Source organism: Camellia sinensis, chromosome 13 (genome assembly GCF_055761805.1).
Source record: "Camellia sinensis isolate YWXY chromosome 13, ASM5576180v1, whole genome shotgun sequence".
NCBI lineage: Eukaryota > Viridiplantae > Streptophyta > Magnoliopsida > Ericales > Theaceae > Camellia > Camellia sinensis.
The window spans coordinates 12,422,129-12,447,878 of record NC_138973.1 but is presented as its reverse complement, the minus strand read 5'-3'; the positions used below and the strand labels follow the sequence as shown (position 1 = coordinate 12,447,878).

General features: G+C 40.9%; 1 protein-coding gene across 1 annotated transcript; it reads left to right on the top strand.

The window, feature by feature from the left end:
- Positions 1–4,662: 4,662 nt before the first annotated feature.
- On the top strand, positions 4,663–25,599 carry LOC145805212 (zinc finger BED domain-containing protein RICESLEEPER 2-like). The gene is made up of 3 exons (XM_082900281.1): positions 4,663–4,743; positions 21,407–22,252; positions 24,580–25,599. Exons 1-3 carry the CDS (start codon positions 4,663–4,665, stop codon positions 25,597–25,599), a joined length of 1,947 nt encoding a protein of 648 aa, XP_082756407.1.
- Positions 25,600–25,750: the final 151 nt, after the last annotated feature.

Sequence of the window (25,750 nt, the reverse complement as noted above, 5' to 3'; positions counted from 1 at the left end):
ACTATTTTAGCCCAAATAACCTATGCCAAACATAGTCTGAATAAAGTTTAAAAGACAAAGAAGAAAGTATGAAATGTTTCAAATGGAGGATTAATTTTATTAATCTAATCTTATGCTGTATATATTATAGCACATGAAAGTGAAAATGTTAGGTTCCTACTTGTTGCTAATTCCACGAACAAAAACTTAGTTTAATTGAGTTGTTGTTTTTCTTTGTTTTTTGGTCGTCCTGCTCGAGCGGGAAAAGTTGCGCTCAAGCGGAGTTTGCACACTCTCAAAAGTTTGGCTTGTCTGCAAAACTACTGGGAGGTGTGATTTTATGCTCGAGCATAAGTTCCAACGCTCGAGCGTAGACCCTGTCTAGCCATACGCGTTTTAGTGACACCGCTCGAGCGGCAAGTCCTGAGCTCGAGTGGGGATCGCGCCCCTGTTTTTTATAAATATCTGTTTCAGTCTATTTTTAGCGTGTATGCTTCGAGATCTTCTTTAAGGGTTCTAGGGTTTTCTTCTAGGGTTATTTTGCTAGTTTTCTTTGATGCTTGATTCAGTATATGGTTTGACAAGCATACATCAAGGAGTTTGATTGTTTGAGTGTTCTACTTCGGTGGAATTCAGAGATTCGAAGCTATGCGCAACCGTTGATTTGACACGAATGTTGTGGATACAACATCAATCTGATCAATTCTAAGACGAAGGTTGCGGTGAAAGAGATACAGATTATTAAAGACAAATTGACAGAGTTTGGGTAATTTGTATTCTTTCTTTCTTTCATAGTGGATTAATTAGTGGCGTTTAGCCCGTGGTTTTTTTAATCACAATTGGAGGTGCTCCAATTGTGGTTTTTCCATGTAAAAATCTATTGTGTTGGTTTATGGATTTTGAAACAACAATCTAAATCACTTTTGTATGTGTTAGATGATTTAGATTGTCTGTTTCATTTGTTTGAGTATTGTTGCAATTAACCTAGTCTGAATCATGAATCACGTAGGTTTTTTAATTGGTATCAGAGCAGGTCACTCTTTTTTTTTTTTTTCAAAACTATAGGAGTGTGATTTTGTGTGATTTGTGATATGGATTCAATTCGCGAAGGTACCCATAGACCTCTATTACTTGATGGTAATTGGAAAACTCATATGAAAGTATTTTTAAAATCTATCGAGGGAAAGTTTAGCGCTGTGTGCTTTATGGGTGGAGTGAACCTGTTGCTACCATTGATGGTGCTGATATTCCTAAACCACTCAATAGATGGGACGCAATTGATTATCAAAACTTGAGTTGGAACAGTAAAGCTCTCAATTCCCTCTTTTGCTCTGTCACACCAAAAGAGTTTCGTTGTATTTGCACGTGTAAGGTAGCAAAAGAGGCTTGGGACATTCTTGAAACTATTCACAAGGGCACTACTGCTGTTAAAAGATCGAAACTTCAACGTCTCACCTTCTCTTTTGAAACTCTTTTTATGCGTGATGATGAGACGTTTGATGATTTTTATGCAAAACTTAGTGACATCGTGAATTCCTGTTTCACACTCGGTGAAAAAATCCCTGAATCGAAGGTTGTTGGAAAAATTTTAAGGTTTTTACTCAAGAGGTTTCAATCAAAAGTGATAGCTATTGAGGAGGCTCAGGATGTTGAGAACCTCAAGCTTGATTAGTTGGTTGGAAACTTGCAGACTTATGAAGCCCACCAGATTTCTAAGAAAAAACAAAAAAGATAGTGCGGCTTTTACTAGTGCTCATGAGACTACTAAGACCCCTGAGGTTGAGTTTAATCTAGAGTCCGAATGACGACGATGTTTGCCAAACAGTTTTAAAAAATTTTAAAGAAAAAAAAGCTAAATTTCAAGGACTCTAGTTCAAAAGATAAGGGTAATGAAAAATTCAAAACTTTTCCTTCAAAAATTGTTTCAAATACTGAGAAGAAGACTGTGAAAGGGCAAGGTGTCAAGTGCTATGAATGTCAAGGGTTTGGACATATTGCACTTGAATGTCCATCAAAAAAGAACCGCAAAAAAGTCTATACTATGACCTGAGATGATGAAAGCGGGTCAGAGTAAGAACCCAAAGAAACCGAATCTAGTAAAGATGAAAATAGTACCAACATGGCATTATGGTCTACTGTCACGCAACCATCTCTAAAGCCAGTCGAGTTTGCTCATGGTTAGAGTCTGCACCATGCTCCTATCTTTGATGAGAGTGATTACTTATTCTGGAATATATGAATAGGGATGTATCTTAGAGCTCATGACCCTAAAGGTTGGCAAGTAATTGAAGAGGGTGCTAAAAGTGCTGACAATCTGAGCAATCAAAGAGTTCTAAACACAATCCGTGAAGTAATTTCTAAAGAAGAACAACAACGGATTGCTTACTGCTCGAAGGCCAAAGATGCATGGAACATTCTTAGTCAAGTCCATGAAAGAGGTGAGTCATCATAACCATCCATCAACTTTCATGCTTTAGTTGCTCGACTGGATGAGATCGAAAAGAAAGAGGAGCAAAAAGTAGATGATGAAACCTTGGAAGTCAATGATGAGATTGATGGTGATGACCTATAACAAGTTTATGAAAAGCTTTACAATGAATCTTTGAACCTGTCCAAGATCAATGACAAACTGACTTGCAAGCTCAAAGCATGTGAAAGCGAGAATGTCAAGTTAAAGGAAGAGGTTGCAACAGCCAAACAGGATGTCATCAAGATCTCCAATGACAGGCAAGACCTATGTGGAAAATTTTTGTCCTGTGAGACTAAAAAGAATGAATTTCTGAAAATCTATGCCACATATAAAGAGAAGATTGAATTCCTTGAGTTGTCACACGTTGCATTGGAAGAGATGGTCGGTCAAAAAGATGAAGAACTCAAAGATGCTAGAACCACAATTGCTATGTGGAACAAAGGGTCAAAGACATTGGAAGACATCCTCGGGTCTCAACAGATGAGTTGTGACAAAAGTGGGCTAGGCTATGGTAATGCAACAGTTCAAAAGGGACAGACCTCTACATCACATAACATCAAGACTCAAACAAAGAGAAAGTTGAAGGTTCAACAGGGTGATCCCTCTCTTTATCTACCTAACAGGGGTAAGATCAACAAAATGGAGGTAAAACTTGTTTTGTTTGTCATCATTGTGATAGGTATGGTCACATTTGTTCTTATTGTTTTGAGTTGTTTGGTAAGGTGTCTCAAAAGGGTAGAAATTCTAATACTTTTTGGTTTAGGAGACAACCTCATATGTCTAGGCGGAATACCAAGATTCATGAAGGTGTTCACAACGTTAAGACGTTTACCAAGACTGCCAATCCTGCTTCTGTTAAGACCAAAAAAATATGGGTGAAAAAGATGAACTTAACTTGTTTTGTTGTTCACACTGCACTGAAAGCACGTGACTCACACGTGTGGCATCTTGATAGTGGGTGCTTTCGTCACTTGTTTGGTGATATATCCTACTTTACATCTCTTGAAAAATATGAAGGAGGAATTGTTACCTTTGGAGATGGTGGCACTTCTAAAGTCATTGGTAAGGGCTCTATAAGTGTGGCTAATCTTCCTAAGCTCGAAAATGCCTTACTTGTTGAAGGCCTTAAAGAAAATCTTTTGAGCATTAGTTAAATGTGTGATTCCCATCATGAAGTATTATTTTCAAAAAATAAATGTGAAATTTTGGATAAGAAGGGAAATACTGTCATGCATGGGCTTCACACATTTGATAATTCCTATGGGATTGTTACCACTAATGATTTTACTTGTCACTTAGCCGTCAAAAGTAATCTTGACTTGTAGCATCAAAGATTAGGTCACATGAATTTCAAGGACCTAACCAAGATAGCCAACAAAGAGCTTGCGAGAGGAGTACCCAAAATGGTTAAGAATGTGAACCATGTGTGTGGACTATGTCAACTTGGGAAGCAAACTTGTACCCCTCATAAAAAGGTGAACAACTTCACAACCAAACGTCATCTTGAACAGGTTCATATGGATTTTATAGGACCCGCTCGCACTGAAAGCATTGGAGGTAAAAGATACATTTTTTAAACTATGGATGATTACACTCGTTTTTCATGGGCTTATTTTTTAAGAGAAAAATTTGATACGTTTGATGCTTTCCAGGCCTTAGTCCTTAAAATCCAAAATGAACAGGGTGTCTCTATTGGGCGTATCATAAGAATCCGAATTAATCATGGTCGTGAGTTTGAAAATAGTTTGTTTTCAGATTTCTGTGATATGCATAGAATTAAGCATGAGTTTTCTGCACCTATTACTCCACAGCAAAATGGAGTTGTTGAGAGGAAAAACATGGTTATTGAAGAGATGGCTAGGCTCATGCTCCTTAGCAAGAAAGTTCCTCCAAGTTTTGGGCTAAAACCTTAAATACCACTGTTTATGTTATGAATCGTGTGTATTTAAGGCCCAAGACTTTACAAACTCCATATGAATTGTGGAAATGATTGAAACTTAATATAAAATACTTCAAAACTTTTGGGAGTAAATGTTACATTTTCAAAGATAGAGAGCCCTTGGGAAAATTTGACTCCCGAAGTGATGAAAGTATTTTTCTAGGGTATTCAACCACTAATAGAGCTTTTCGCGTCTGTAACCTGTGTACTTTATCTCTAATGGAATCAATCAATGTGGTTATAGATGGCACATGTTCTCCTACTCCGATGATACATGAGGAAGAAAATGGTGAGTCTCCAATCTTGGATACTGAACCACAAAGTCAAGGAAGAGCACAAGGTTAAGCTCAAGAAGGTGAGCCAACACGAACATCTATGGTCAGTCCGAGTCCAAAGAGTGCACAAAGAGACACCACCTTTGATGCTCCAGTCACTACCAGTTATGCATTAAAACCATCAGCAAGGGTAAAATTGAATCATTTGGTTCAACAGGTAATTAGAAGTGTTTTAGACAAAATGAAAACCCAAAAACAAGTTCGGGAAGAGGTAACTCACATGTGCTATGTTTCGTTAATTGAACCTAAAAATATAAAAGTGGCCTTATGTAGACACCCTATTTTTGACCGTCCTCAAGACTTGGACGTCATCGTTTGAACACTCGGTGATTATCCACGTTCGTGTTCATTTTGAGATCCCGAAGGACTCGGCTACGCGCCTTGTCTTAGGATCTCTCGACTTGACTGTTTTGTGCTTGGTTGTGGACCAAGGACTTGTGGTTTTTGCACCTGAGGGTAGGAAGTGGCTTGTTAGCCATCCCTTAAACCCACCGGCTGTGGCATGAAGCCACCGACCTTACTTTCTGTCTACCGGCCAATTGTTTGGTCGGTCGGCACAGATATCTGGTTGATCGGTCCTTTTTGCCTTTTCCAGGCATTGTGCATACCAGTTGTGCCAGCTAGAGTGCACATACCAATCCTCCATACACGTGTATGGAGGATTTGTACCCTTTGCTCTAGCTTCTTAAGGAAGCTTGACCTTTTGTCTTAGTTTCCTCAAGAGGCTTGGACTTTTGTCCTGACTTCCTCAAGAAGCCTTGACCTCTTTGCCTTAGCTTCTTTAAGAAGCCTTGACCCCTTTGCCTTAGCTTCTCTAAGAAGCTTAGGCCTTTGTCTTGCTTTATAAAAGGAGGCCTCTCCTTCCTTTAGAGAGGTTCAGCAAAATCAGAGATATATATGGCATATACAGCACTCTCTCTCTATATCTCCCCCTCTCTCTACATTTGTGTGTGTTAGAGTGTCCAAAAGTGAGTTTTGTTCTTAGTTTTGCACTAAGACACCTAGTGTTACACCATACCTTGGTTATTGAGGTGTTGAGAGGTTGTTTTTGGAGCTTTTGAGTTGGTTTTGATCAGAAAAGGGGGCTGGAGTTTTGGTTCTTGAAGTGTTCTTCAAGGGCGAGCACTATTGCTTTATATTTTTCATTCTTGCACTAACTTTTAACCTACTTTGCATGATGTTTTGAGCTTTGTGTATAACTGATAAAAGTTCTGATTTTTCATGTTTAAGATGTTTCATTAAGGTCATTTTTGTGTTTGGGGTCGACCTCCCCCTCTTAGGCCTTGTTTGGCCCTTTTGTGCCTTCTTTGTTTGAGCTTTGAGAACTTTTGTGTATTGGCCTTCTCACCACTGAAATCTAGAGGATTTTCAATGGTGGTGAAGGGGTTTTGAGGTCTTGCATAGGGAAGAGACACCCCTCTCCCCTTTTGTCTCATATGCTTGTGTTTTTGGCTCATAAGGGAAGCATGCATGCCTAGTTTTGTTTGGCTTTATTTCAGAGGTTATTTGGTGTTTATCTAGCTTGTTTTACCTCTGTTCCATGTTGGTTCATCGACCCTTGCATGCACCATACACTTGCCTTGCATTCCTCTATTTTGCCCAGAGATGCATCTTGCATTTGGATCATCATGCTTGCATGTTTTGGCTTAGCTTTGTGAAGTTTTTGGTCATGTTTTATCATGTTCAAGCTCTGTTGGGTGTTGATTTGGTCATGCTTTCCATACTTTGTATAGCCTCTTTACATTTTAGCTTGTTGGCTTTGGGTGTATGAGTCTTTAACATGCATTACTTAGGTTATTTCAGTGACTTGGAATCACTTATCATGCCATTTCAGTCCATGTTTTATGCTTACATGCTTGCATTTGATTACCCTTTCAATGCCTTAAAGAGTTATGGTCCTATGCTCCATGTTCGAGTCCTTGGTGTATGCCTTTTTGTTTAAATCCTTGGGCTGCCATATCAGTGGGTTTTGGGGTGTATTTTGACACATTGAAACTCTGTTTTTGGTTGCATAATCCATGCCATGTATGGTCATGATAGTTGTAGTGGAATGCTCCCTTTTATGCCTTAGTTTTAGGCCCATTGGTGTGCATGTTTGCATGAGCATTTCTCCATCATTTCGATCACTTTTGGCCACTGTTTATGGCAAGGCTGAGGTCTGCCCTTTGCGGTTTAAGTCCACCATTACATGTTCGTTGCATGTTTGTTGCATATTTGGTTCATTGAGTGTTGGCACATGCTAGTTCCATTGCATATTTTTCCATATTTGCTATATTGCATTTTTGTATGCTTGGCATATTGCATATTTGCATGTATAGGTTGCATTGCATTTGGCATGTTTTGCTAACTTAGCCTAATATTGCATGCTTGATGCCGTTTTGTACAATTGAGCCATATTGCATACATACATTGCATTATGTTTGGTTTGGGGTGTCAAACCAAACATGGGGAGTGAGGTGTGTTCGTACTCAAAGTGACGAAACACGTCTCAATCCTCGGTCGCCGACGCCCTTGATCTCAACATGATAGGGCGTGAAGCATTCATTCGTTTGTTTCATTCATTTACATTGATTTGCAAGCTTGGTGCCTTTGGCCATCATGCATCGAAATGAGTGATTGGTGGCCCGAGGGCCGAGGGTCACACTCCCTTAAGTCTATAGAATGATAGGAAAAGTGGCCATGCACACATTGCTTTGAAATTTCCTTGCCATGCACTGTCTGTCCTCTGCTGCTGTCAAAATAGGATTCTGCAGGAATATTTGGCCAACCGACTACACACAGTGCCGATCGACCAAAAATATCTGGCCGATGGCTTCACAATTGGTCGATGACAATCTATCAATGGCCAGTGGATCTTTACCTTGGCCGGTGGCATCCCATAATGATCAGGGAGTGGTTCAAAAGCATCAAGAATATTTTCACAATGCTCAGAGGTGCAGAACAGTGCAAACATAGGCAACAGTGGCATGGCAACGGGTTTCCGAGCGAGGCGATCGAGCATGCATCATTCAAGCATTCCGAGGCGGGGCTGCAGCCACCTCCTTTTGTATTTAATTTATTAATTAATTAAGTGGTCTGTAACTATTTAATTAGCTTGTTAGTCAGTTAAATTTGTATTATTCTTTTGGTCCCTCCGAGAGAGGGCGAATTGTGTAATAAGCGTGCGTGTGTGTGATGCATGTCTTCCAACCCCCACTTCTTTCTCCCTTTTACTTACCTGCTTTGATGGTTAGTATTAGGGCATATTTTAATTAGCATCCTTATGCCATGCATGTGTGCATTCATTCATCAGTATTGCATGCACCGGGCTCGGCGCATCATACTAACTGCATAGTATTTCAATTTCAAGTTGAATACATGATTTTTGTAGCATTTCATATGCCATCTTAGAATAGCTGAGCCTATCTTAGTTGCATTCTTGCATGTGTTGCATTAGACATCTCAGCATAGTTAGGATTCATGCATGTTTTCTAATTAGCTTCTTTCTTTGGCTCGGAGTACTCGGTAAGTCTTTATGCTTTAGCATCTCGCATGTGTGTGAGTATTAACATGACAGCATGCTTACCATGAGGCTAATTGCTTATGTGATATAAACTTCCTGAATGCTTGTAGGTGAAGGGTGGATTGCTTGAATTGAAATAATTCGTCGAAATTCGTGTTTTAGCCTACTTGCGAGTAGCAAACCTCAATCCATTTTCAAAACAAACGGATATGCGATGCTTTGTTCCAAATTAGGCAATATAGTCTATACTTGTATGCTGTGTGCATCACATAGTAATTCTAGGCTAATAACCAGAATAAGAGCACACAATGTTTTCAAAACACGATATCATGGTTAGTAGAGGCCGATCTTCGATCGGGCGAGCGAGGGTGCTCACGAAATGACCTTCCCCAATCGTACCCAAGTTCTTGAGCCGAGGCAACTTTGGTGATGACGGACACGTGGCCTTAGGCAAACGAGTCAGGGTTTCCTAAATTCTCCAAAATAAAATATTTAGGTGGCGACTCTGTATCTGGCAAAGCAGTCCATGTTTGGCACTTTTTTCAAAAAATCTGTTTTAAAAAACGATTTGCCGAATTTGGACTCTTTGATGATTCATCGGTCTTGCATTGCACTCTGCGAGATTAGATACAGGACCGTGACATTTGAGTCCTGAACTGTAGTGAGCCCATATGAACGAAACGAGGGGGATTCATTCCCAGGATATTCTGGGACGTCTACAGTTTCTGGCGACTTCGCTAGGGACTTAGAGAACTTGACTCGAACTCATAATATCTTGTTTTGACTACACTTATGTGTTTCTTTGCATTGCATTTGTATCGGTGTGCCTAGGACACCGTGTTTGCCGTCTGCTATTCCTGAACGGTTTGTCGGAGGCTCGCTTTGAGAAGCATGCCATAAGGCTGACCGGTTACGGGCTCTGCCACGATGGGAACACAAATCCCGATTTTTACCAGAGTACCCTTTTTGACCATTCGACCTAGTGCATATTTGGAATCTATAGTGACTACTCCAAACTAGGACAGGTTGCTTACCCGATTGTAGGTTGTTTGAAACCGCTGCGTGCGTAATGAAACCCTGGCTCCTGAGAAATTAGGACAGGGAAACCCTATCCCAACATAGGGGTGTTTTGGCTCTCACTTGCTTGTTATGTGCTTTTGGAGTGCGTCTCTACAGTAATGCATGTATCAGTTTGCGAGTCCGGGCATCAAGCTTGTGGGCATTAGTATTTGGGGAATCAGTTCTACCTAAGGGTATCGATTTACAGGTAGAATTTTGGGCAGAATTCAGTAGAGAGCACAGTCGTTCAGCTATGTGTATACCTGTTCTGGTGAAATCAAGCTGAGATACTGTCTGTTTTCTCTTTTGCAAGGTAGTCGTGGAACTATAGCTTCAGAGGGCTCCAATATCCCTCGGGTATATTGGATCCGTGTTGATAGACTTTGTCAGGTCGGAGATTCAGTTCAAGGGCAGATCAGTGTTCCTTCGCCAGAAGCAGGGTAAAAAGGCCAGTCAGGCACAAATCACCAGTTCAACAGTTACCAGATCAGTGGTCCTTATCCACCCCACCAGTGAACAGTCAGGCTGAGGTCTCAGTTTTTACCACAGAAATAGAAATACCGGTCAGTCAGTCGGAACAACAGAACATGGCAGGGATAGAGGAAATGATGCGTCAACTCCAAGAAAGTATGAAACTTATGCAGTAGGACGCTGTCCGCCAAGCGAAATTTTCCAAACAACAGGCTGCGATCATGGCCCAGCAGGCAGAGCTAATCACCAGGTTGCAACAGCAAAACGGGTCATCTGCTTCGCATCAAGCTCCTCTACCACCAGGGGTTCTGACACCCGGGAAACACCAAATATCCAGGAAGGTACAGACATTCCAACAGGACCGGCTCAGCCCCCAGTCCTACCCCAGCTATCCAAAACACCTACCAATCTACCGAACTCTCCCTTCGAATTTAAGGTGGACCCCACGGCATTAAAACTGAACAAGCTTGAAAAGCTGTTTAAGAAATCCCAAGGAGTGAAGTCCATCCCGGACATCGAGGATGGGTATACCGACACAGCCGTGACGCTGACGGACAGATTTAAGATGCCGCATATTGATTGATTTGATGGATCCGAGGATCCCATGGTGCACCTGCGGCTGTTTTCAGACATACTAAGGCCGATGGGCCTCACCAGACTACAGAAGCTTTCTTTATTCGGTCGGACCTTGTCAGGTGTAGCGGCCATCTGGTATGCAAAATTGGAAGACGATGTCAAGAGGAATTGGGATGAGATGGCCGAGGCTTTCGTCGTTCAATACTCCTATAATACACAGATCGAGATTACAACCCGTGATCTTGAGATGACTAGGCAGGAGCCTAAGGAGAGCTTTTCTGACTTTGTGACCTGGTGGAGGGCCAAGGCCTCAATGATGACCATTAGGCCAACCGACAAAGATCAGATTTGATGGTTGCGCGTAACCTCCAACCCAAGCTCATGTAGAAGATGATCGTTCTCCCCTTCCCTACCTTTTCAGATTTGCATGAGATGGGAGTACAGATCGAGGATGCTTTGAAACAAGGCCTGATTGACAATGACAGAGAGCAGCCCAGGAGGGCGTTTTCCCGCAGTTCAAATGCGACCACCAGTGGTGATGCAGCTGCAAGATCTTCTGAAGTTGGAATGGTCACCACCAAAACAGTCACCCCCTTTGTTGGTACATCCAATCCAAACCCCCGAACCTTAGACTATCTACCCTGGGGCAAGAGGATTTTCACCCCGCTTTATATGTCTTTGTCTAAAGCTCTGGGGGTCTTACTCAGGAAAGGACATCTGAAACCGTTAGAACAACGGCCTCTACCCGATCCTCTCCCTCCAAAGCATGACCCGACTAAGTACTGTACTTTTTATCAACAAACTGGTCATGACACCGATAGTTGCGTCCGTCTCCGCCACGGGATACAAAATTTGATTGACAACAGGACCATCCCCGCACCAGGTCCTACAAAGTCTATCGACACTTGATCAGTGAACTTGTGGGGGATAATGTGATGTGATAAGTGGATGAACCACCTGCGAGCGACACTCAGTTTACTCTAGATGTGGCGTATGGCACGCACTGTTTTGAGCATTTGTGAATGCTGGTTTTTGTATTTTCTGACTCGGGTATTGAGTCAGTTTGTTATGTCATTTAGAGTCTGTCCCGTTGTATAGAGTCAGTCTTTTCATATTGAGCCAGTTGGGTCTGTCTTGTTGTATCGAGTCAGTCCTGTTTTGTTAGAGTTGGGTGATTTCGGGGGTGTTACCTCGGACATCGCTTGCTTGTTTTGTGTTTGTCTTTTCGTTTTCTTTTGAGTCTGTTTCTACCTGGGAGCCAGTTGTGCCAACAGATTTTGAATGAAACAGCAGTGATTTTCACACTATTGTGTTTGCTTCTACCTTGTACTAGTTGTGCCAGAAGTTCTGAATAAGATGGCAATATTTGACCAGAACTGTGTCTTTTTTGTGTTTTCAAATCATTGCATTGACTTGAGTTTTTTTCAAAACTTTTTGAACATTGTGATGAAAACAAAGAGGAAGGAATTCCTCGGGATTTGTAAAAAATTTGATCAATTGAGAGAAAGAGAGGCATGCTAAGCACTTAATGAATGAAATCATGCTTGTAAACGTGAGTACTGAGAAGGATCCTGGCTTGATCCAGATTGGTTTCGCATTGTCTTCAGCGCGAGCGACTAGTCGCTTTCTTAAAAAATTTCAAAAAATATTTTGCGCCGTCCTGCGAAGACTTGTGTGGAATCGCTCTTGAGATTGTGCAGCTTAGGATTGCTCTCAGCCTCGAGACTCGACCCCTCTTGATTTCAAACCTTGAACTTGGATTCAGAATGTTCCAAGGCCAATCATGATGTGAGGCCTGTGTGGCCAGATTTGAAGCAGCGCGCGAACTAGGGGCAAGAAAAGTCAGATCAAGAAGCTTGTGAAGCTAGATCAGGAGCACCCCTCGAACTAGGGGCAAAAATGTCAAAGGTGCTCGAAGAGTCAAAGACGAAGACTGGCAAGAATGCCAAATCCCAGAAGGGAGGAAAGAAGAAAACATTGCGGAAGGACAATTGAGCTCCTATCCACAACACTAGGGGCAAATTCAGCCCCCCATTGAATGGACTCCTGCATCGTCAACAAACAGCAGGCATTTTCCTAGATTCAGATGACTTTAGGATCTCAAAACCATTTGACATGGACAAAGCTACACTTTTACTCTTGAGAGACTTGCTGGGCTGAAAACCCAGAAGGGTGACCCAAGCAAAAGTTAGAGCAAGAAAAAGAACAAAAAAAAAAGAAGAGAAAAATGCAAAAAAAAAAAAGAAGAAAAAAGATGAAAAAAAGAAAAAAGAAATGAAAAAAGAATAAAGCTCGCAAGGTTGAAAACCCAAAAAGGGCGGCCTTGGCAAAAGTTAGAGCGCAAAAGGAGAGGTTAATACCCGAGTGTACCTTAAACCCGAACTACGTAAGGCTTGATTCCTATTTTTGGGATACGTAGGCAACTTCATTCTGAAGTCCAGCCGTAAAACACTTCAAATTCGATTGTGTCCATGTATTGGTTTTGATCATCTTTGCCTTCTCTGCATCCGAGAGTTCGGTTGTGATCGTTACTCTGAGGACTGATTACAATGCGCTGTGGTGCTATCCAAACAAGGGGCAACTTTCCGTTGCCATACACTATGCCGTGGTGCTATTCAAACAAGGGACAACTTTCCGTTGCCATGCGATATCCTTCAGACAAAGGGGCAGTTTTCCATTATTTTGGATCTGAGGTTGTGCATCTCAAGAGTAAATTCGACACTTGTTGAGCAATGGCCATTTATAAAGACAGTTTTGAGAATTTTTAATGAAGTTGACTAATTTTCTCGAAAATTATTCTATTTTTCCAAAACTGGATCATTTCTTGGACCCAAAAAGGAAAATTTTTAGTGCTCATAACCTAACTTGCATGATTTCAAATCAGAAAATCGAACAAGCATGTTAATCTAACTCTCATGTCGGTCAAAATTGTTTTAGTAGAAAACCAAAACAAAAAAATTGGTCAAAATGATGAACTAGGGGCACAGTTGAGTTAGGCTTCCTGCCTTTCCCCCGTTGTCAATGCATTTGCCAGAAAGAGCACCATACTTGCCGGAAAGGGCACCTTATTTGCCAAGAAGGGCACAACAGAAGCTAACAGAAAAGGGCTGAAAGCTCTCATATCCTCCGAGCAGTGAGGTATCAAGCCAAGTGCGAAGCATGAACTGGAATGGAGCAAGGTATTCTACTCCCTCATCCGGACAGATCTGATCATGTCCAAACTCCCCAGCGGAGCATCGTCAACCGATGTCAATTGCAGATCTGCTACACGTTTGGTCGCATTGCAACCCCTCTGTGGGAGAAAGTTCACTGTTGTGAGTAGAAGAAGAGAATCTAGCAGAATGCTAAGGGCAAGAGCCCGCAACTTCCCGTTTATCCATCAACCACCCTGAGGAGGGATGAAAAATGAGAGATTAAAGAATAGAGAGGTGTGCGCTGAGAGAAAAAACGAGAAAAGGGTTTTGAGAGAAAAATCGAGCTTGAGGGCCGAGTGATGTGAAATCACAAACGGAGAATGGGTGGGAAACAATACCCGGAGAAACTGGCTCCTCGTGCACTGAGAGGTCTCTTGCCATTGGAACACGTTTGTGCATCGTGTCAGTCACTTTGTTTTGTCTCGATTCTTGTTTTGAGTCGTTTCGAGTGTTTCTCGATATGTTTAGGTTGTTTTACCTTTGTTTTTCTTTGTTGAGTCATTATACGCTGTGTTCAGTTGTAGGCTCAATACCCAGTTGAAAAACTTATTCTCACTCTCAATTTCAAAATAAATCGTTTTGTGCTTAGAGTGTTGTGCCATTCTCCACATTTGTGTAAAACAGGTTTTGTTCCTTCATAAAACTGCAGGGTTCAACCCAGGTCATGTGAAAACAGTAAAATCAGGACCTATCTGAAGCTATCTAGGTTCTAGGCTGCGAAGCAAAAAAAAAAAAAAAAAAAAAGAAAAGAAGAGGAAGGAAAATGTGGAGCATCTCAGTGTGTTTAACTCCAACAAGTTCCGAGATTGCATTCCAGGTGCACCTTCTCAGGCCTCGCCGTTTCTCTGGAGTATGAGTGTGTCTCGACCCCAAGTCTAAGCTTGCTTCAAGCTAGAATGGCAGTTCAGGCAGCACTTGAGGGTTTCACATGTAGATGCTACCTCCTGCCAATATGAACAGGGTATACCCTTTTGAGCTAAGCGTGTTGCCAAGTCCTCCGAGAGGTAAATCGGAGGTTGCGTTTGAATTGGTCTCGTTAAGGTGTGTATTTCCTTATTCAGTAGTTTACGTCAAACATGCTGTTAATGTTGCACTGAAAATGCATTGTTGTGCATCTTTTCACTTGTATTGTTTTGCACCTTTTCTATCTTGCGTTGCCATGCACTATACCTGCATTGTCATGCACGTTCCAATTGCATTGTTATGCACCTTTTCACTTGCATTGTTATGCACTTTTCCCTTGCATTGTCTTACAATCTTCTTTTCTGAAACACCGGGATATGTCCCTATGTTTTTTCTCTTTTTTCTGAAACACCGGGATACGTCCTTATATTTCTTCACTTTTCTGAAACACCGAATACGTCCCTATGTTTCTTCTTCTTTTCCGGAACACCGGGATACGTCCCTATGTTCCTCCCACCATTCCGAAACACCGGGATACGTCCCTATGTTTCTTCACCTTTTGTTGAACACCGGAATATGTCCCTATGTTCCTCCCACCATTCCGAAACACCGGGATACGTCCCTATGTTTCTTCTCCTTTTCCAAAACACCGAGATACGTCCCTATGTTCCCCCTCCTCTTCGGTTAAAAGCGTTCAGAATACGTTCCAATGCTCACACCATTCCGAAACACTGGGATACGTCCCTATGTTTCTCCCTCTTCGGTTAAAAGCGTTCGGAATACGTTCCAATGCTCACACCATTTCGAAACACCGGGATACATCCCTATGTTTCTTCCCCTTTGGCTAAAAGCATTTGGAATACGTTCCAATGCTTTTACCGTTTCTGAAACACCGGGATACATCCCTATGTTTCTTCCTCTTTGGTTAACAGTATTTGGAATACGTTCCGATGCTTATACCTTTTCGAAACATCGGGATATGTCCCTATGTTTCTCCCTCTTTGGTTAAGAGCATGTGGAATACGTTCCAATGCTTATATGTTTCTGAAACACCGGGATACGTCCCTATGTTTCGCCCCCTTTGGTTAAGAGCATTTGGAATACGTTTCAATGCTTATACCTTTCCGAAACACTGGGATACGTCCCCATGTTTCTTTCTCTCTGGCTAAAAGCATTTGGAATACATTCCAATGCTTATACCTTTCCGAAACACCAGGATACGTCTCTATGTTTCTTTCCCTTTAGTTAACAGCATTTGGAATACGTTCCAATGCTTATAACTTTCTGAAACACCGGGATATGTCCCTATGTTTCTCCTTCCTTCCAAAACACCGAGATACGTCTTTATGTTTCTCCCCCTTTGGTTAAGAGCATCTGGAATACGTTCTAATGCTTATACCTTTCTGAAACACCGGGATACGTCCCTATGTTTCTCTCTCTTTCTGAAACACCGGGATACGTCCTTATGTTTCTCCCTCTTCAGTTAAGAGCATTCGAAACATGTTCCAATGGTTGTGTCACTCTTTTTCCTTTCGTGTGTAACGCGTCGGAATCTTGTTTGAGATCTCAGGTGTCCCCAATGGTCACTCTTAGTCTTTCCTCCGTGTGAGACATAGCGAGAATTGAATAATTCTCTTACATCCTTTCTGCATTGTAATGTAGCTTGGTTCTAGCTTAAAATTGTTACATGTTATGCTTCGTTACAGCTTACTTTGCATGATCATAAGTTATGCTCGGTTTTGTGCATTGTCTTGCATTTTGCCTCTGCCCTCGGGCGCATATCTTTGTCTGTAACTTGTATGCTTTGTTTAAGTCTTCGGCTTTGTTAAAAATGGGTCGTCTCTGGGCTTTGACATTCACTCCCGTGATTGTTATGACTTTTGAGTTCTGTCAAAGAGGGGCAACTGTAGACACTCCATTTTTGACCGTCCTCAAGACTTGGACGTCATCATTTGAACACTCGGTGATCATCCATGTTCGTGTTCATTTTGAGATCCCGAAGGACTCGGCTACGCGCCTTGCCTTAGGATCTCTCGACTTGACTGTTTTATGCTTGGTTGTGGACCAAGGACTTGTGGTTTTTGCACCTGAGGGTAGGAAGTGGCTTGTTAGCCATCCCTTAAACCCACCGGCTGTGGCATGAAGCCACCGGCCTTGCTTTCTGTCTACCGACCAATTGTTTGGTCGGTCAGCACAGATATCTGGCCGATCGGCCATTTATTTGGCCGATTGTCTCTTTTTCTGGCCGGTACCTCCTTTTTGCCTTTTCTAGGCATTGTGCACACCAGCTGTGCCAGCTGGAGTGCACATACTAATCCTCCATACACATGTATGGTGGATTTGCACCCTTTGCACCCTTTGCTCTAGCTTCTTGAGGAAGCTTGACCCTTTGTCTTAGCTTCCTCAAGAAGCTTGGACCTTTGTCTTGGCTTCCACAAGAAGCCTTGACCCCTTTGCCTTAGCTTCTTTAAAAAGCCTTGACCTCTTTGCCTTAGCTTTTCTAAGAAGCTTAGGCCTTTGTCTTGCTCTATAAAAGGAGGCCTCTCCTTCCTTTAGAGAGGTTCAGCAAAATCAGAGATATATATGGCATATACACCACTCTCTCTCTATATCTCCCTCTCTCTCTACATTTGTGTGTGTTAGAGTGTCTAAAAGTGAGTTTTGTTCTTAGTTTTGCACTAAGACACCTAGTGTTACACCGTACCTTGGTTATTGAGGTGTTGAAAGGTTGTTTTTGGAGCTTTTGAATTGGTTTTGATCAGAAAAGGGGGCTGGAGTTTTGGTTCTTGAAGTGTTCTTCAAGGGTGAGCACTATTGCTTTATATTTCCCATTCTTGCACTAACTTTTAACCTACTTTGCATGCTATTTTGAGCTTTTTTATAACTGATAAAAGTTCTTATTTTTCATGTTTAAGATGTTTCTTAAGGTCATTTTTATGTTTGGGGTCGACCTCCCCCTCTTAGGCCTTGTTTGGCCCTTTTGTGCCTTTTTTGTGTTTGGGCTCAAGCCCAAGCCCAAACCCAGCCCGTGGCTCGGCCCATTGGTCCGCTCAAGGCTCGCCCAAAAGCCCGGCCCGCCCGACCCACCCGATGGCCATTTTTTTTTAATGGAAAATAATAAAATTTTGGTGGGAAAAATTAAAAAAAATTGTTTAGGCCAGCCCAAAGCACAAATACCCCTGAGCCTGGGCCTAGTTTCTGGCCCGTGGACCGGCTCGGCCCGACCTGATTTTTTGGTGAGAGCCTGCAAGGCCCGACATGGGCCCTTCCGAATGGGCCGGGCGGGGCCAAAATTACACCCTTAGGTAAATGCAATCCATGAAGAATTAAGTCAATTTGAACGTAACAAAGTTTGGACTCTTATTCTCAGACCTAGAGACATGAATGTGATAGGTACCAAGTGGATCTTTAAAGATAAATCAGATGAGAATGCTACTGTGGTTAGAAATAAAGTGAGGTTGGTTGCTCAAGGGTATACACAAGTAGAGGGTGTTGATTATGATGAGACGTTTGCCCTTGTTGCACGTCTCGAATCTATTTGTATTTTACTTGGTGTTGCATGCTTTCTTGGGTTCAAATTGTTTCAAATGAATGTGAAAAGTGCCTTCTTGAGTGGGTACTTGAAAGAACATGCTTATGTTGAGCAACCAAAAGGGTTTGAGGACCCAAAATGTCCATATCATGTCTACAAGTTATACAAGGCGTTGTATGGGTTAAAACAAGCCCCTCGGGCTTGGTATGATAGACTTACTACCTTTCTTCTTGATAATGATTTTCAAAAGGGTAGTGTGGACAAGACCTTATTTGTGAAACAAACTAAGTCTTATATACTTGTTGCTCAGATTTATGTTGATGATGTTGTGTTTGGATCCATTACTAATTTTCTTGTGAAATATTTCTTGGATTGCATGACACATGAGTTTGAAATGAACATGATAGGGGAGTTATCTTACTTCTTGGATCTTCAAATTAAATAGTCTCCTTCGGGTATGTTTGTCTCTTAGACCAAGTATGCCAAAAACCTTGTGTTTAAGTTTGGTCTAGAGTCGGCCAAACATGCACATACTCCCATGAGCACCAGTATTCACCTTTCCAAAGATTCCTCTGGTACTGATGTTGATCCTACCCTTTATAGGAGTATGATAGAGAGTCTCTTGTTCCTCACAACCAGTCGTCCTGACATTGCATTTAGTGTAGGTATTTGTGTCCCATTACCAAGCCTGTCCTAAAGAGTCTCATCCGCTTGCTGTTAAACACATCATTAAGTATGTGTGGGGAAGTATTTCGTGAATAACGGCAAGTGGAAAAAGGTGACACCGAAGTGTTAGTCGAGGTGCTACATGGCTTGGTCATGCTTGCCTAGATGATCTCAGCTTGGCTGAGGTTATCTGCACAGATACTGGAATCCAAGATAAACGGATAGGGAAGGGCAGGAATCCTAGATGAAAGAGGGCTCTAGACTGGATAGGGATAAGGCTTTGAGGGAGTTTATCCCTGTCTAGCTAAGAGTCCAAGCTAAGCATTATGTGCTAGAGTCCCATGTAGTAAGACTTCTAGGGAAAGTTGGACACTGATCATTATAAAAGTAAGGCACCCTCGGTAGGTCTGAGGTATGCCTTTTATGTTCTTTCTAGTGAGTTAAGCATTATTTGTTATCTGTGAGAGATACTGAATACTAACTTGAGCGTCGGAGTGCCCCTGGGTGGACGAACCATTGCTGGATTCTTATTTTTCTCTAATAGGTTGTTCGGGCTTAATCTATTTTGTCAGTGCTCTCCAGCTGAGTTTCCCGTTTGGTTGTGTGGTCGGAAATCAACACCCACAATTTAGCGCCGTCTGTGGAAACGTAAGGAGAATAGATGGCCAACAACGGGCAGAAAGAAAAGATCGAGGATGACATCCCTAGTGGGACTGGTAAGCATGCCGATCTAAACATGGATGGAGAAAACCATAATAAAGGACCATAGGATTAGAATCCCGCGGAGAAGGACGTCGGCCAAGAGGGAGACCCACCAAAGAAAGTAGGCTGAGACGAGTACTACAACAAAAGCGACCTTGAGGTATGGAAAGATAGATACCTGAGGAGGGATGACGAGATGAAGGGAATGACAAACAAGTTGGCAGACTTACAATCGGTTGTCAACTTGATGATGCAAAACAACGTCATGCAACCACCGTTTCCATTGAAGGACCCGTCAATTCCAGCGGCCAAGAATGATGCCCAGAAAGGCAGGTAGAAAGCAATCCTAGCAGTTCCTCAGCATGACAAGGTGAAGGAATGCTCACACCGGCCTTCACGGGACGCCGAGTGAGCCGAATCAATAAGAGGAGAGTCTCAAAGGACGACTCGTACCAAAGGGACGTCTATCAGAGAGCATCGACATGTTCAAGGAAATGAATTTTGTTTTGACATGGTGAATGAAGAGAAGTCCAAGAGGACTCATAACGACATCGGGAGCAGCGCACCAAAAAGGCTAAAATCCGTTGATAGCTGAGCTCCTGGCTGGACTAAGGAGGATTTAAGATACTACCTCCAGAAAAAGTGGCAGAATGCCATCACATTAGGGCTGGGCGTAGGGTTATCCGAACCGCCTAAACTTCCCTACCCGATCCAAACCGCACGCATGTGGGCGGTTTCGCAAACACATTAGGGTACGGTGCGACTTGGATTTTATATAAATTTTGGGTTGCGGGCGGGTTGCGGGTTTGACTCGCACCCGCCCAACCCGCCCTCCCGCATTAAATTATTATTATTTTTTTCCCCTCTTTTAAATCTAACTGTCTAGCTCACCATCTCACTCATCTCATCTATAACAAACAAAACAAAAAACCCCTAATCGCTGTCTCTACCTCACTCTCTCAGTCTTATCTTATCTCATCACTGTCTCTCTCACTCTCTCGTTTCGTTGTTCATCTTCATCTTCTGCACCGATCAACGATCACTCACATCTCATTACTGTCTCTCTCACTCTTTCGTTGTTCATCTCATCGCACCGATCGTCTCACTCTCTCATCGCACCGATCTACTCACAGGTAAGCCTTTCTCTCTCTCAATCTCTGTCTCTCTCTCTCTCGCCCCGATCGTTGATTTTTTTTACAACATATATATATATATATATCAGATATCTCTCTGATCTGTCTCCCTCACTCTCTCATCTCATCAGTCTCACTCTCTGGTTTTGCATCTCTGCACCGATCGACTCACAAGTAAGCCTCTCTCTCTCTTTCTTTTTCTCTCTCTCTCTCTCTCCCTAATCTCTCATCTCTGCACCGATCGAATCTGTGTGTTTCTTTGGAAATAAATCTGATTTTTTTTGGACCAACAGATCTGAATATGTGTTTTGTGTGTTTGTTTTGGTCTAAATCTGTTTTGGTCTGAATCTGTGTTCTGTGTGTTCTGAATCTATTTGATCTTAGATCAAAGGTAAGAGTATATGTCTGTTATTTAAGGAATGGTTTGAATCTGTAACTTGAAATTTGAATATGTTATTTAAGAGTATATGTCTGTTTTGGAATTGAATGGTTTGTGCTTAAGGAATGGTTTGAATCTATAACTTGAAATTTGAATGGTTTGAATCTGTAACTACTACTCTTAGTTGTTTTATATTTTCAGGAATTCTGAATCAATCTGTTATTAAAATTAAATTAAATCTGAAAGAGTATATATCTGTTATTTAAATTTGTTGGTCCAAATTAAATCTGAAAGAGTATATGTTTGAATCAATTTGTTATTAAAATTAAATTAAATCTGAAAGAGTATATGTCTGTTATTTAATATGTCTGAAAGAGTATATGTCTGAAAGATTTAATTTGATTCAATTTGTTAACTTTTGGAATTAAATCTATTATTAAATCTGTCTGTTATTTAAATTTGTTATTTAATCTGTTATTTAATTTTTGAAATTAAATCTGTTATTAAAATTAAAATTGAATCTGTGTCTGTAAAATTGATTCTGTGACTGTATTTTTGTAATCCAGTTTAAATGGAGGATATCTCCCGCAACTAATCTTGTACCACCGGAATCCTCTAATTCTCAAATGAATCCTCTCTTAGTTGAACCCAAACCTGAACTTAAACCTAAGCCTCCTAGACCCCCAAAGAGAAAGAGTGAGGGTGGAGCGGGGATAGCACCATCCACAGTTTGTGATCATTTTGACATGGTTGTAGGGACCGATGGGAAGCGTAGAGCCGTATGTAAATATTGTAAGAAAGAGTATATGGCAGACTCTAGACTTCATGGGACTAGTAATTTGAGGAGTCATACACCCAATTGTAAAGAATATCCAAATAGGGATACAGATGGTCAACAAACATTAAATCTTAAACCGAAACAAAATGAAGAGGGTGTTGAGGTTGTAGCAACAATTTTTAATTTTGATACTTGTAAAAGGGCTTTTGCGGAGATGGTGGTCATTGATGAGTTGCCATTTAGATTTGTGGAGGGTGTTGGGTTTAGAAGATTTTGTAATGTCATGCAATCCAAATTCACACCAATTCCCTCTCGTCAAACCATATCTAGAGAAATGCTCAATATATTCAAGAATGAAAGGGATAAGTTAAAGAAGGTCATGAAGGGTCGTAGAATTTGTTTTACTTCAGACACTTGGACATCTATTCAGAATTTGTGTTACATGTGTTTGACTGCTCATTTCATTGATGATAATTGGAAACTTCAAAAAAGAATCATAAATTTTCAACAAGTTGAGGATCACAAAAGAGAAACATTGGGTCCAAAAATTGAGTCGTATTTGATTGCGTGGAACATTGATAGCATATTCACCTTAACAGTTGATAATGCTAGTTCTAATAATCTTACCATTCATGTCACGGCCCAAACCCGCCCCTATAGGTTTAGCATCATGACCGGCCAGTAATCCTTGAATCACCGAAGGCCTCTAAACAGATTAACAAGATTTAGGGGCTAACGGAAGCACATACATAAATATAGTTGTCCAATGAGCTGTGCTGACTTAAATGAAACAGAATATTTAAAACTTTATATGCATAACCGGTAGTCATACATTATACCCACACACATTACAGTATTTTAAGTACAACCAACGACATCAAATTAAGTCTTAAATAAACAGAACCCACAGAACTTAAACACCAGACGCTTCGGGAACCTCCATGTGAGGCACAATGGTTGGCTGATAACATAACACAGATCCAGACAAAAGCCTTCAGGCTCGGGCTCCAAAATGCTCACCTATACATATATATACACACAATGAGCTAAAGCCCAATGAATAACATTAAGGTAAAGGGGTTAGTGAACGAAATCCGAATATATCATAAGCAGAAAACAGACCAAAGCATAATCATTCTCATATCAGAACATAATAATGGTACATCCCATAGAACACATCACAGAACGTCTTCCGACTAGAGTAATCAGTTCCGGATACCGATTAAACACATATCACCACAATGAAGTGGCTAACGAGATCTCGTAATTACTTGTATGTCATGGACCCGCATTTTCATGCCATCCCCTATGACTTGGGACTATCTATGGATGCCATAATAGATTTCAAACTTGGAATATTCGTTCACGAAAACAGATATCATTTCAGAAATCAAAATTTATCATATTTCATTTGGAACGTAATTCATATGAACCTATCTTTACAATAACGTTACTCACAGTGGTTCCAGTAAACGGTCAATCAATCCTCAAGTCTTGACCTACAACCACAAAAGCACATAACACAAGCATATCTTATCATTACACATTCAAGTGGTCATTAAGACTTAGCTTTCATTACATTGGTTGTTATTCTTTCTTATCACATTGCCTAACACACACACACTTGCAGTCACGGAACTTAGTACATTCATTCCTTAGTGTGTTTATAATCCATAACCTCATTACTATGGCTTAATTAAGGCTTAGGAATGCCTAAGATGCAATGAGGATGCCAAAACATGCCTTGGAACACTTAGTCAAAATTTCTGAAAACAAGGTCCACACTCGAGCGGACATGCAAAATGTGAATGGTTGCTCGAGCACACATTCCTTCGCTTGAGCGATCTGTAAAAGACATGAAACTTCTGGGAGCTTGCAATTCACACTCGAGCATACTTTTGGTCGCTCGAGCGGAGTGCACGCACTTAGAGTGGTCGCTCGAGCGTAAACTCCCACGCTCGAGCGTAGATGCAAATTCTGAAATTTCCAGATTGCACCTTCAAGCTCAAAACTCGAATTCCAACCTTCAAAACACATCTCTTGGGCCCCAAAACTTGAGATAACATAGTAAACTTGTAAAACATGATGAATTAAGAATTATTTCATAAAATCATGGCCCAAGAGTTTGTTAGAAACTCACAATTTCAACTTAAAACATGATGAATGTTCATGAACACAACATGCATGAATTTTTCTTGTATCAAACTTCTCAAAACATGATCAAACACCACAAAACAACTAGAAACGTGATGATTTCCCCAAATGAAGATGAATTTCAAACATGCAAGAGAGAATTCTTGGAGTTCATGCTCAATTTGTGAGAAAATGTACTTGCATGCATGAATTAACTCTAAATTCAACATCTTTGGTCCAATTCTTGTACACAATCACAAATTCTTCTTGAAATGATCTACTTGATGGTTAAAACTCATAATTAAGTCTTAAATCCTTACCTAGAGTCTTGAATTACTCTTGTTTTAGCACAATCTTTGATCAATTCAAGCTATGGCCTTCAATTTCTCCTTAATCTCTTCCTTTCTCTCTCTAGAATTGTGCTCTCTCTCTCTCTCTCTAAAATGTTTCACCAGATTTTTCCACTCAAGGGATAAAAGAAAATGAGCTCAAAATGAGCTTATAGGGCTCTTATTTATACCTATGATGCTATAATACATTAATTAGAACATTTGGCTTGCCAAACGTAACTTAATGAATCAGACTGAATCAATTTTTAATAAAACGTGCCATATGGTTCTAAAAATTCTAATTAACACATCGGTGTAATCAATTTCGATTTCGGATGCCGATAAGGCTTTCAATTTACATATTAAAGTGGAATTCCAAACAGATATTTCTATAAGTAACAGATAGAAAGCCAAAATCATACAAAGTGCAGAATAAACACATAATTTATTTTAATCCACTCATTAACATCATTAAATACGGATTAGTGGCTAATTATAGATAGGGGTTGTTAGAATTCAATATTTGAAAACGATAACCAAAGATTGGAAGGGGACTATTTTGCGACATGAGTTTATTCATATGCGTTATTGTGCACATATTCTTAATCTTGTTATGAGTGATGGGTTGAAAGAAATGGATGATTCTATTGCCAACATTAGACTTGCGGTGAGATATGCGAGGTCTTCTCCTCATAGGCATGATGTTTTTAAGAAGTGTGCGGCCGCACTCAAACTTGATTCAAAAGCTCTTGTATGCCTAGATGTGCCAATTAGGTGGAACTCTACCTATTTGATGTTAGAGGCCGCCGAAAAGTATGAGAAGGCTTTTAACCGATTGAAATTTGTGGATTCCAACTTTGAACCTTATTTCAAGGATGTTGATGGTGGCATAAGAAGAAGTCTGAATGAGTTGGATTGGAAAAAGTGTAGAATTTTTTTGAGGTTTCTAAAATTATTTTATGTTGCAACTAAGAAATTTTCGGGGTCTCTCTTTGTTACTTCCAATGCATTTTACAAAGAGATGTTTGTTATTGAAAGCAAAATTAATCAATTAATTTTGGAGGAGGATGATACTTTGAGCACAATGGCGAAGACTATGAAGCCAAAGTTTAGCAAGTATTGGGGGGATGGAAGTAAAATCAATTTGTTGTTGTATGTTACGGTGGTTCTTGATCCTACCCAAAAAATGACATACTTGGAGTTTTGTTTTTCCAATTTATTTCTTGAAGATAATAGGAAGGTGGAAGATATGGTAGTCAAGGTTAAGAGTTGCTTAAGTCGTTTGTATAGCCATTATGTCACACTTTATCCTTCAAATGAGAAACTTCCAAGTGTGAGTGAATTTGTGAATATGGTGGGAGATGATGATGATGATGATCCCTATTCTTTAGTTGACTCACAATTTAATTCCTATTTGGAGGGGCGATGCACTAGTGGATCTAAGTCGGAATTGGAACAATATTTATCCGAGGTTGAACATTTTGCAAAGAATCAAACATTTGAGATTTTGGATTATTAGAAGGTGAATGCAACCAAATATAGGGTGTTATCACAACTTGCAAGGGATGTGTTGGCCATGCCTATTTCTACCGTTGCATCGGAGTCGGCTTTTAGTACGGGAGGGCGTTTCTTGACCCATTTCGTAGTTCACTCTCGCCTTCTATGGTTGA

Excerpts from the sequence above, each read along its gene's own strand:
- LOC145805212 (XM_082900281.1), top strand. The coding sequence starts at position 4,663 with ATGAGGAAGAAAATGGTGAGTCTCCAATCTTGGATACTGAACCACAAA. Across the intron at positions 4,744-21,406 it reads ACAAGGTTAAGCTCAAGAAG|TTTAAATGGAGGATATCTCC; the intron begins GTGAGCCAACAC and ends TTTGTAATCCAG. Across the intron at positions 22,253-24,579 it reads CTAATAATCTTACCATTCAT|ATAGGGGTTGTTAGAATTCA; the intron begins GTCACGGCCCAA and ends GGCTAATTATAG.